The sequence below is a fragment of the Lampetra fluviatilis genome, unplaced genomic scaffold (genome assembly GCF_964198595.1).
Source record: "Lampetra fluviatilis unplaced genomic scaffold, kcLamFluv1.1 SCAFFOLD_1251, whole genome shotgun sequence".
NCBI lineage: Eukaryota > Metazoa > Chordata > Hyperoartia > Petromyzontiformes > Petromyzontidae > Lampetra > Lampetra fluviatilis.
The window spans coordinates 7,501-20,231 of record NW_027620809.1 but is presented as its reverse complement, the minus strand read 5'-3'; the positions used below and the strand labels follow the sequence as shown (position 1 = coordinate 20,231).

General features: G+C 48.8%; 1 protein-coding gene across 1 annotated transcript in view; it reads left to right on the top strand.

The window, feature by feature from the left end:
- Positions 1–1,152: 1,152 nt before the first annotated feature.
- The window catches only part of RPAP2 (RNA polymerase II associated protein 2), a gene marked incomplete at its 3' end in the record, with an annotated part of 18,731 nt that continues 7,152 nt past the window's right edge, over positions 1,153–12,731 (top strand). The window contains exons 1-4 of the mRNA XM_078884908.1: positions 1,153–1,250; positions 8,302–8,356; positions 9,487–9,601; positions 11,957–12,055. Coding sequence (XP_078741034.1) covers positions 1,235–1,250; positions 8,302–8,356; positions 9,487–9,601; positions 11,957–12,055 — 285 coding nt within the window. The remainder of the gene's footprint in view (positions 1,251–8,301; positions 8,357–9,486; positions 9,602–11,956; positions 12,056–12,731) is intronic.

Here is a 12,731-nt window from a genome sequence, read left to right as displayed (position 1 = left end):
CTCACCCATTCACTCACCCACTCACCCATTCACTCACCCACTCACTCACCCAATCACTCACTCACTCACCCACTCACTCACCCATTCACTCACCCACCCACCCATTCACTCATCCACCCACTCACCCATTCACTCACCCACCCACCCATTCACTCATCCACCCACTCACCCATTCACTCACCCACCCACCCATTCACTCACCCACTCACTCACCCATTCACTCACCCGATCACCCACTCACCCATTCACTCACCCACCCACTCACCCATTCACTCACCCACTAATTCACTCACCCACTAATTCACTCACCCATTCACTCACTCACTCACCCACCCATTCACTCGCCCACTCACCCATTCACTCACCCACTCACTCACCCATTCACTCACCCACTCACTCACCCATTCACTCACCCACTCATTCACTCACCCATTCACTCACTCACCCACTAATTAACGCACCCACTCACCCATTCTCTCACCCACTCACACAATTCACGCACCCACTCATTCACTCACCCACTCACTCATTCACTCACTCATTCACGCACCCACTCACCCATTCACTGATTAATTCACCCACTCATCCACTCATTCACTCACCATTCAATCTCCCACTCACTAACCCATTCACTCACCCACTCACTCACTCACTCACCCATTCACTCACCCACTCACCCATTCATTGACCCATTCACTCACCCACTCATTCACTCACCCATTCACTCACCCACTCACCTATTCACTCACCCATTCACTCACTCACCCATTCACTCACTCACCCACCCACTCACTCACCCACTCACTCACCCACTCACCCATTCACTCACCCACTCACTCACCCACTCACTCACTCACCCACTCACCCATTCACTCACTCACCCATTCACTCACCCATTCACTCACACTCACCCACTCACCCATTCACTCACCCAGTCACCCATTCAACCACTCGCTCATTCACGGGGCGGGAAATTTGTCTCTGAGGCGGTGACGTCACGTATCGCCAAGTCCTCGCGTGACGTCACGTCTCACCGGTCGGCCTCGCGTGACGACTCGCTCGGGGCCTCGCATGACGTCACGTATCGCCAGGGCAGCGCGTGGCGTCATGTATCTCCAGCGGCCACTAATGACGTCACGACTCGCCAGCGCCTCGCGTGACGTCACGCACCGGGGTGAGGGGTCGCCGCGGGTACAGTGCGAGACGCGCTGAGTACAGTGCGAGATCAAGAGCGATGAGTTCGCGACCAGGTGGGTCCACAACCACCACAACAACAACCACAACCATCACAACAACAACCACAACCACCACAACAACCAAACTACAGCAACAACCACACACAACAACAGCCAAACTACAGCAACAACAACCCCAACAACCACAACAACAACCACAACAACCAAAACAACCACAACAACCACAACCACCACAAACACCACAACCACAACAGCCACAACAACCAAACTACAGCAACAACAACAGCCAAACTACAGAAACAACAACAGCCAAACTACAGCAACAACAACAACCACAACAACAACCACAACAACCAAACTACAGCAACAACAACAGCCAAACTACAACCATAACAACCACAGCCAAACTACAGCCACACACTACAACAACCACACACTACAACAACCACAACCACACACTACAAAAACCACACACAACAACAACTACAGTGACACTACAACAACCACAACAACAACCAAACTACAGCAGCAACAATCCCAACAACAACCACATACAACAACAACCACACACAACAACAACCAAACACAACAACAACCAAACTGCAGCAACAACAACAGCCAAACTACAGCCACACACAACAACAACCACATCCACACAACAACAACACACACTACAACAACCACACACACAACAACAACCACAACCACACAACAACAACACACACTACAACAACCACAACAACACACACTACAACAACCACAACCACACACACAACAACAACCACATCCACACAACAACAACACACACTACAACAACCACACACTACAACAACCACACACTACAACAACCACATCCACACAACAACAACACACACTACAACAACCACACACTACAACAACCACATCCACACACACTACAACAACCACATCCACACAACAACACACACTACAACAACCACACACAACAACAACCAAACCACACACTACAACAACCACATCCACACAACAACAACACACACTACAACAACCACAACCACACACACAACAACAACCACATCCACACACTACAACAACACACACAACAACCACATCCACACAACAACAACACACACTACAACAACCACACACACAACAACAACCACATCCACACACTACAACAACACACACAACAACAACACACACTACAACAACCACAACCACACACACTACAACAACACACACAACAACACACACTACAACAACCACAACCACACACACAACAACAACCACATCCACACACTACAACAACACACACAACAACCACATCCACACAACAACAACACACACTACAACAACCACACACACAACAACAACCACATCCACACACTACAACAACACACACAACAACAACACACACTACAACAACCACAACCACACACACTACAACAACCACATCCACACACTACAACAACACACACTACAACAACCACACACACAACAACCACATCCACACAACAACCACACACAACAACCACATCCACACAACAACCACACACACAACAACAACCACACACAACAACAACCAAACCACACACACAACAACAACCACACACAACAACCACATCCACACAACAACAACACACACTACAACAACCACACACACTACAACAACCACAACCACACACAACAACGACAACCACACACAACAACAACCAAAACCACACACAACAACAACCACAGCCACACACAACGACAACTTCATCCACACACAACCACACACTTCAACAACCACAACCACACACAACAACAACCACAGCCACACACAACAACAACTTCATCCACACACAACCACACACACAACAACCACAACCACACACTACAACAACGACAGCCAAACTACAGCCACAACAACAACAACCACAACAACCACAACCACACACTACAACAACTACATCCACACACAACCACACACACAACAACCACAACCACACACTACAACAACGACAGCCAAACTACAGCCACAACAACAACAACCACAACAACCACATCCACACACTACAACAACTACATCCACACACAACCACACACACAACAACCACAACCACACACGACAACAACAACAACTACTACAACCACACACTACAACCACTCTTAATTCTAGATGTGAAGCTTTCGTGACTGCAAGGATTCATACTGTTAGGTTTTTTCGGTAAAGTCACGTAGGAAATAAACAAAAAATACTATAATAGAAATATAATAATAAATCACGACGTTTCGGGCACAACACAAGCGCCCGTCATCAGGTGGGACGTCACAGCTAAAATTACTGCATCAACTTGACTGCATCAAGTTGATGCAGTCATGACTGCATCAACTTGATGCAGACATGACTGCATCAACTTGATGCAGACATGATCAACTTGATGCAGACATGACTGCATCAACTTGATGCAGACATGACTGCATCAACTTGATGCAGTCATGATCAACTTGATGCAGACATGACTGCATCAAGTTGATGCAGACATGACTGCATCAACTTGATGCAGACATGACTGCATCAACTTGATGCAGTCATGATCAACTTGATGCAGACATGACTGCATCAAGTTGATGCAGTCATGACTGCATCAACTTGATGCAGACATGACTGCATCAACTTGATGCAGACATGACTGCATCAACTTGATGCAGACATGACTGCATCAACTTGATGCAGTCATGATCAACTTGATGCAGACATGACTGCATCAAGTTGATGCAGTCATGACTGCATCAACTTGATGCAGACATGATCAACTTGATGCAGTCATGATCAACTTGATGCAGACATGACTGCATCAAGTTGATCATGACTGCATCAAGTTGATGCAGTCATGTCTGCATCAACTTGATGCAGTCATGACTGCATCAACTTGATGCAGTCATGATCAACTTGATGCAGTCATGACTGCATCAAGTTGATGCAGTCATGACTGCATCAACTTGATGCAGACATGATCAACTTGATGCAGACATGACTGCATCAAGTTGATGCAGACATGACTGCATCAACTTGATGCAGTCATGATCAACTTGATGCAGACATGACTGCATCAAGTTGATGCAGACATGACTGCATCAACTTGATGCAGACATGATCAACTTGATGCAGACATGACTGCATCAAGTTGATGCAGTCATGACTGCATCAACTTGATGCAGACATGATCAACTTGATGTAGACATGACTGCATCAAGTTGATGCAGACATGACTGCATCAACTTGATGCAGTCATGATCAACTTGATGCAGACATGACTGCATCAAGTTGATGCAGACATGACTGCATCAACTTGATGCAGTCATGATCAACTTGATGCAGACATGACTGCATCAAGTTGATGCAGACATGACTGCATCAACTTGATGCAGACATGATCAACTTGATGCAGTCATGATCAACTTGATGCAGACATGACTGCATCAACTTGATGCAGACATGACTGCATCAACTTGATGCAGACATGACTGCATCAACTTGATGCAGTCATGATCAACTTGATGCAGACATGACTGCATCAACTTGATGCAGACATGACTGCATCAACTTGATGCAGACATGATCAACTTGATGCAGACATGACTGCATCAACTTGATGCAGACATGACTGCATCAACTTGATGCAGTCATGATCAACTTGATGCAGACATGACTGCATCAACTTGATGCAGACATGACTGCATCAACTTGATGCAGACATGATCAACTTGATGCAGACATGACTGCATCAACTTGATGCAGTCATGTCTGCATCAACTTGATGCAGACATGACTGCATCAACTTGATGCAGACATGACTGCATCAACTTGATGCAGACATGACTGCATCAACTTGATGCAGACATGACTGCATCAACTTGATGCAGTCATGATCAACTTGATGCAGACATGACTGCATCAACTTGATGCAGACATGACTGCATCAACTTGATGCAGACATGATCAACTTGATGCAGACATGACTGCATCAACTTGATGCAGACATGACTGCATCAACTTGATGCAGACATGATCAACTTGATGCAGACATGACTGCATCAACTTGATGCAGACATGACTGCATCAACTTGATGCAGACATGACTGCATCAACTTGATGCAGACATGACTGCATCAACTTGATGCAGACATGATCAACTTGATGCAGACATGACTGCATCAACTTGATGCAGTCATGTCTGCATCAACTTGATGCAGACATGACTGCATCAACTTGATGCAGACATGACTGCATCAACTTGATGCAGACATGACTGCATCAACTTGATGCAGACATGACTGCATCAACTTGATGCAGTCATGATCAACTTGATGCAGACATGACTGCATCAACTTGATGCAGACATGATCAACTTGATGCAGACATGACTGCATCAACTTGATGCAGACATGATCAACTTGATGCAGACATGACTGCATCAACTTGATGCAGACATGACTGCATCAACTTGATGCAGTCATGATCAACTTGATGCAGACATGACTGCATCAACTTGATGCAGACATGACTGCATCAACTTGATGCAGACATGACTGCATCAACTTGATGCAGACATGACTGCATCAACTTGATGCAGTCATGATCAACTTGATGCAGACATGACTGCATCAACTTGATGCAGACATGACTGCATCAACTTGATGCAGACATGACTGCATCAACTTGATGCAGACATGACTGCATCAACTTGATGCAGTCATGATCAACTTGATGCAGACATGACTGCATCAACTTGATGCAGACATGACTGCATCAACTTGATGCAGACATGATCAACTTGATGCAGACATGACTGCATCAACTTGATGCAGACATGACTGCATCAACTTGATGCAGTCATGATCAACTTGATGCAGACATGACTGCATCAACTTGATGCAGACATGACTGCATCAACTTGATGCAGACATGATCAACTTGATGCAGACATGACTGCATCAACTTGATGCAGTCATGTCTGCATCAACTTGATGCAGACATGACTGCATCAACTTGATGCAGACATGACTGCATCAACTTGATGCAGACATGACTGCATCAACTTGATGCAGACATGACTGCATCAACTTGATGCAGTCATGATCAACTTGATGCAGACATGACTGCATCAACTTGATGCAGACATGACTGCATCAACTTGATGCAGACATGATCAACTTGATGCAGACATGACTGCATCAACTTGATGCAGACATGACTGCATCAACTTGATGCAGACATGATCAACTTGATGCAGACATGACTGCATCAACTTGATGCAGACATGACTGCATCAACTTGATGCAGACATGACTGCATCAACTTGATGCAGACATGACTGCATCAACTTGATGCAGACATGATCAACTTGATGCAGACATGACTGCATCAACTTGATGCAGTCATGTCTGCATCAACTTGATGCAGACATGACTGCATCAACTTGATGCAGACATGACTGCATCAACTTGATGCAGACATGACTGCATCAACTTGATGCAGACATGACTGCATCAACTTGATGCAGTCATGATCAACTTGATGCAGACATGACTGCATCAACTTGATGCAGACATGATCAACTTGATGCAGACATGACTGCATCAACTTGATGCAGACATGATCAACTTGATGCAGACATGACTGCATCAACTTGATGCAGACATGACTGCATCAACTTGATGCAGTCATGATCAACTTGATGCAGACATGACTGCATCAACTTGATGCAGACATGACTGCATCAACTTGATGCAGACATGACTGCATCAACTTGATGCAGACATGACTGCATCAACTTGATGCAGTCATGATCAACTTGATGCAGACATGACTGCATCAACTTGATGCAGACATGACTGCATCAACTTGATGCAGACATGATCAACTTGATGCAGACATGACTGCATCAACTTGATGCAGACATGACTGCATCAACTTGATGCAGACATGACTGCATCAACTTGATGCAGACATGACTGCATCAACTTGATGCAGTCATGATCAACTTGATGCAGACATGACTGCATCAACTTGATGCAGACATGACTGCATCAACTTGATGCAGTCATGATCAACTTGATGCAGACATGACTGCATCAACTTGATGCAGTCATGACTGCATCAACTTGATGCAGACATGACTGCATCAACTTGATGCAGACATGACTGCATCAACTTGATGCAGACATGACTGCATCAACTTGATGCAGTCATGATCAACTTGATGCAGACATGACTGCATCAACTTGATGCAGACATGACTGCATCAACTTGATGCAGACATGATCAACTTGATGCAGACATGACTGCATCAACTTGATGCAGACATGACTGCATCAACTTGATGCAGACATGACTGCATCAACTTGATGCAGACATGACTGCATCAACTTGATGCAGTCATGATCAACTTGATGCAGACATGACTGCATCAACTTGATGCAGACATGACTGCATCAACTTGATGCAGTCATGATCAACTTGATGCAGACATGACTGCATCAACTTGATGCAGACATGACTGCATCAACTTGATGCAGTCATGACTGCATCAACTTGATGCAGTCATTTTTGCTGTGACGGTTCCACCTGATGAAGGAGTCTTGTGTTGCCTCCGAAACGTCGTGATTTATTATTTTATTTTTATTGTTACTTTTGTAATTAATAATTTTATTTTTATTGTTACTTTTATAATTTATAATTTAATTTTTATTGTTACTTTTATAACTTATTTTATTTTTATTGTTACTTTTATAATTTATAATTTTATTTTTATTGTTACTTTTATAATTTATTATTTTATTTTTATTGTTACTTTTATAATTTATAATTTAATTTGTATTGTTACTTTTATAATTTATTATTTTATTTTTATTGTTACTTTTGTAATTTATAATGTAATTTTTATTGCTACTTTTGTAATTTATAATTAAATTTTTATTGTTACTTTTATAATTTATAATTAAATTTTTATTGTTACTTTTAGAATTTATTTTTTTATTTTTTACCTACGTGACTTTACCGAAAAAGCCTAAGAGTACAACAACTCTGTCTCATCTCCCCCTGCCTCTCTCCCCTCTCTCTCTCCCTCTCACCCTGCAGAGGGCGCGTGCGGCGTTCGCACCGCGGGACGACGAGATGAGGAGATGAGGAGGAGGTAAAACATCGCATCGTCATCGTAATCATCATCATCGTCGTCATCGTGATCATCATCGTCGTCGTCCTCGTGATCGTCATGATCATCATCGTCATTATCGTTATCATCGTCGTCATGAGCGTCGTCATCATCGTCGTCGTCATCGTCGTCATGAGCGTCGTCATCATCGTCGTCGTGATCGTCATCATCATCGTCGTCGTCGTCATCGTGATCATCATCGTCGTGATCGTCATCGTCATCATCATCGTCGTCGTCATCGTGATCGTCATCATCGTCGTCGTCGTCATCGTGATCGTCATCATCATCGTCGTCGTCATCGTGATCGTCATCATCGTGATCGTCATCATCGTCGTCATCATCGTCGTCGTGATCATCATCATCATCATCGTCGTCGTCGTGATCGTCATCATCGTCATCATCGTCGTGATCGTGATCGTCATCATCGTCGTCATCATCGTCATCTTCGTCGTAGTCATCGTTCAAATGCTTCACTCCTTCTCTGGCGAGGCGCCGTGTGGGGCATCAATTACTGCATTAACCATGCACAGCACTTGACCTGACCTCCAGCTGAACCTTTGTCTTGGTCGTGGTGGCGGTGCGGCTGGTGGCGGTGGCGGGTGGCGGGTGGTGGTGGCGGTGGTGGTGGCGGTGGTGGTGGCGGTGGTGGCGGTGGCGGCGGTGGCGTCGGTGGTGGTGGCGGTGGTGCGGTGGGTGGGTGGCGGTGGCGGGTGGTGGTGGCGGTGGTGGGTGGCGGTGGTGGTGGCGGCGTGGTGGTGGCGGTGGTGGTGGCGGTGGCTTGGTGGTGGTGATGGTGGTGGTGATGGTGGTGATGGTGGTGATGGTGATGGTGGTGATGATGGTGGTGGGTGGCGGTGTGGTGGCGGCGATGGTGGTGGCGGCGGTGGGCGGTGGGGCGGTGGTGGTGGTGGCGGTGATGGCGATGGTGGTGGCGGTGGTGATGGCGGTGGTGGCGATGGTGGTGGCGGTGGCGGTGGTGGCGGTGGTGGTGGTGGCGGTGATGGTGGTGGTGATGGCGATGGTGGTGGCGGTGGTGATGGCGGTGGTGGCGATGGTGGTGGCGGTGGCGGTGGTGGTGGTGGCGGTGGTGGTGGTGGCGGTGGTGGCACAAGGCGGGAGGAGACGGAGCGCGCCGTGAGGATCCGCCTGTCGTGCGAGGAGCTGGCGCAGCGCGCCGTGGAGCGGCTCCTGGAGAGGGACGTCACGGCCGGAGAGCTGCTGGAGTGTGTGGGTCACACACGAGCGCGGACACAGTCAGACGCACAACCACGCAACCACAGTCAGACGCACGCAGCCACACGCAGCCTCACGCAGCCTTAGTCAGCCACAGTCCACACCACAGTCAGCCACAGTCAGCCACCAGTCAGACGCACGCAGCCACAGCAGCCACAGCCAGACACACAGCCTCACGCAGCCGCAGTCAGCCACAGTCAGCCACAACCACAGCCAGCCACGCAACCACACACAATCACACGCAGTCACACACAACCACAGTCAGTCACACACAACCACAGTCATCCACAGTCAGCCACACACAACCACAGTCAGCCACACACAACCACAGTCAGCCACAGTCAGCCACACAACCACACGCAGCCACAGTCAGCCACAGTCAGCCACACAACCACACGCAGCCACAGTCAGCCACACACAACCACAGTCAGCCACACGCAGCCACAGCCAGACACGCGCAGCCTCACGCAGCCACAGTCAGCCACAGTCAGCCACACAACCACACGTAGCCACAGTCAGCCACAGTCAGCCACACGCAGTCACACGCAGTTACACACAACCACAGTCAGTCACACACAACCACAGTCAGCCACAGTCAGCCACAGAACCACACGCAGCCACAGTCAGCCACACAACCACAGTCAGCCACAGTCAGCCACACGCAGCCACACGCAGCCACAGTCAGCCACAGTCAGCCACAGTCAGCCACACGCAGTCACACGCAGTCACACACAACCACAGTCAGTCACACACAACCACACTCAGCCACAGTCAGCCACACAACCACAGTCAGCCACAGTCAGTCACACAACACACGCAGCCACAGTCAGCCACAGTCAGCCACACAACCACAGTCAGCCACAGTCAGCCACACAACCACAGTCAGCCACAGTCAGCCACACAACCACATGCAGCCACAGTCAGCCACAGTCAGCCACACGCAACCACACGCAGCCACACAACCACACGCAGCCACAGTCAGCCACAGTCAGCCACGCAACCACACGCAGCCACAGTCAGCCACAGTCAGCCACACGCAACCACACGCAGCCACACAACCACACGCAGCCACAGTCAGCCACAGTCAGCCACACAACCACACGCAACCACAGTCAGTCACACAACCACAGTCAGCCACAGTCAGCCACACAACCACACGCAACCACAGTCAGTCACACAACCACAGCCAGCCACAGTCAGCCACACAACCACACGCAGCCACAGTCAGCCACAGTCAGCCACACAACCACAGCCAGCCACAGTCAGCCACACAACCACAGTCAGCCACAGTCAGCCACACAACCACACGCAGCCACAGTCAGCCACAGTAAGCCACACGCAACCACACGCAGCCACACAACCACACGCAGCCACAGTCAGCCACAGTCAGCCACACAACCACACGCAGCCACAGTCAGCCACAGTCAGCCACACGCAACCACAGTCAGCCACACAACCACACGCAGCCACAGTCAGCCACAGTAAGCCACACGCAACCACATGCAGCCACACAACCACACGCAGCCACAGTCAGCCACAGTCAGCCACACGCAACCACACGCAGCCACACAACCACACGCAACCACAGTCAGTCACACAACCACAGTCAGCCACAGTCAGCCACACAACCACACGCAGCCACAGTCAGTCACACAACCACAGCCAGCCACAGTCAGCCACACAACCACAGTCGGCCACAGTCAGCCACACAACCACATGCAACCACAGTCAGCCACACAACCACAGTCAGCCACACACACAGCCACACACACAGCCACGCACAGGCCGAGTTGTGTGGTTCTGTGCGGCTGCGTTGGTGCAGCAGTTAGCACCACGCTACGCTCCGAGCCCCGCAGTGTGCCGAGTTTGACTCGCGCTGGCGGCCACCAACACCACCGACGACGATGACGATGACGACGATGATGATGATGACGATGATGACGACGATGATGATGATGATGATGACGATGATGATGATGATGACGATGATGATGAAGATGATGACGATGATGATGACGATGATGACGACGACGATGCTGATGATGACGATGATGACGATGATGACGACGATGACGATGATGATGACGATGATGACGACGATGACGATGATGACGATGATGACGATGATGACGACGATGACGACGATGACGATGATGACGATGATGACGACGATGACGATGATGATGACGATGATGACGACGACGATGCTGATGATGACGATGATGACGATGATGACGACGATGACGATGATGACGATGACGACGACGACGATGATGATTATTTATCTGAACCGGTCCTGGGCCGGCCCTCCTCCCCTTCCCCCCCCCCCCCCCCCCGTGTGTGTGTCAGGGATCGCGTATGCTGCCCTCGCACTACGAGGACGTGGTGGAGGAGAGAAGCATCGAGCACCTGTGTGGGTACCCGCTGTGCAGCAACACCCTGGTCAACGTGAGCAGCACGCAGCGCACCATACACACCACACAGCATGCCACACACACCATACCATACACACCATACACACCATACCACACACCATACCACACACCATACACACCACATACCGCGCCACACACCACACCATACACCACCACACACCACACCACACACAACACCACACCACACATAACACCACACAACAACACCACACACCACACCATACACCACGCACCACACCACACACGACGCACCACACCATACAGACCGCACCACCACACACCACACCACACACCACACACCATACACCACTCCCGCACCTCCGATTAGCACGGTTGGCCACGTAGTTTTACCCGGGCCCGCTCACCATCATGAAGGTCCTTAATGATCGTGAGCAGAGGGTCAGGGACTCCTAAAGCACGAAGAGCAACCCAGAGCCCAGGCCTACTGATGGTATCATAGGCCTTGACCAGGTCAATAAAGCAGAGATGTAGGTCTTGTGGGAATTCCCTACACCTCTGCTGTAGCAGACGGACAGAAAATATGGCATCTGTGCAGGACCGCCCTTTCCTGAAACCGCATTGGGGCTCCGCAAGCCTCTCCTCAGCGTGCCTAGCAAGGCAATGTTGAATAATCCTTGCCAGGACCACACACTATACACAACAAAAACCACATCCACACACAACAACAA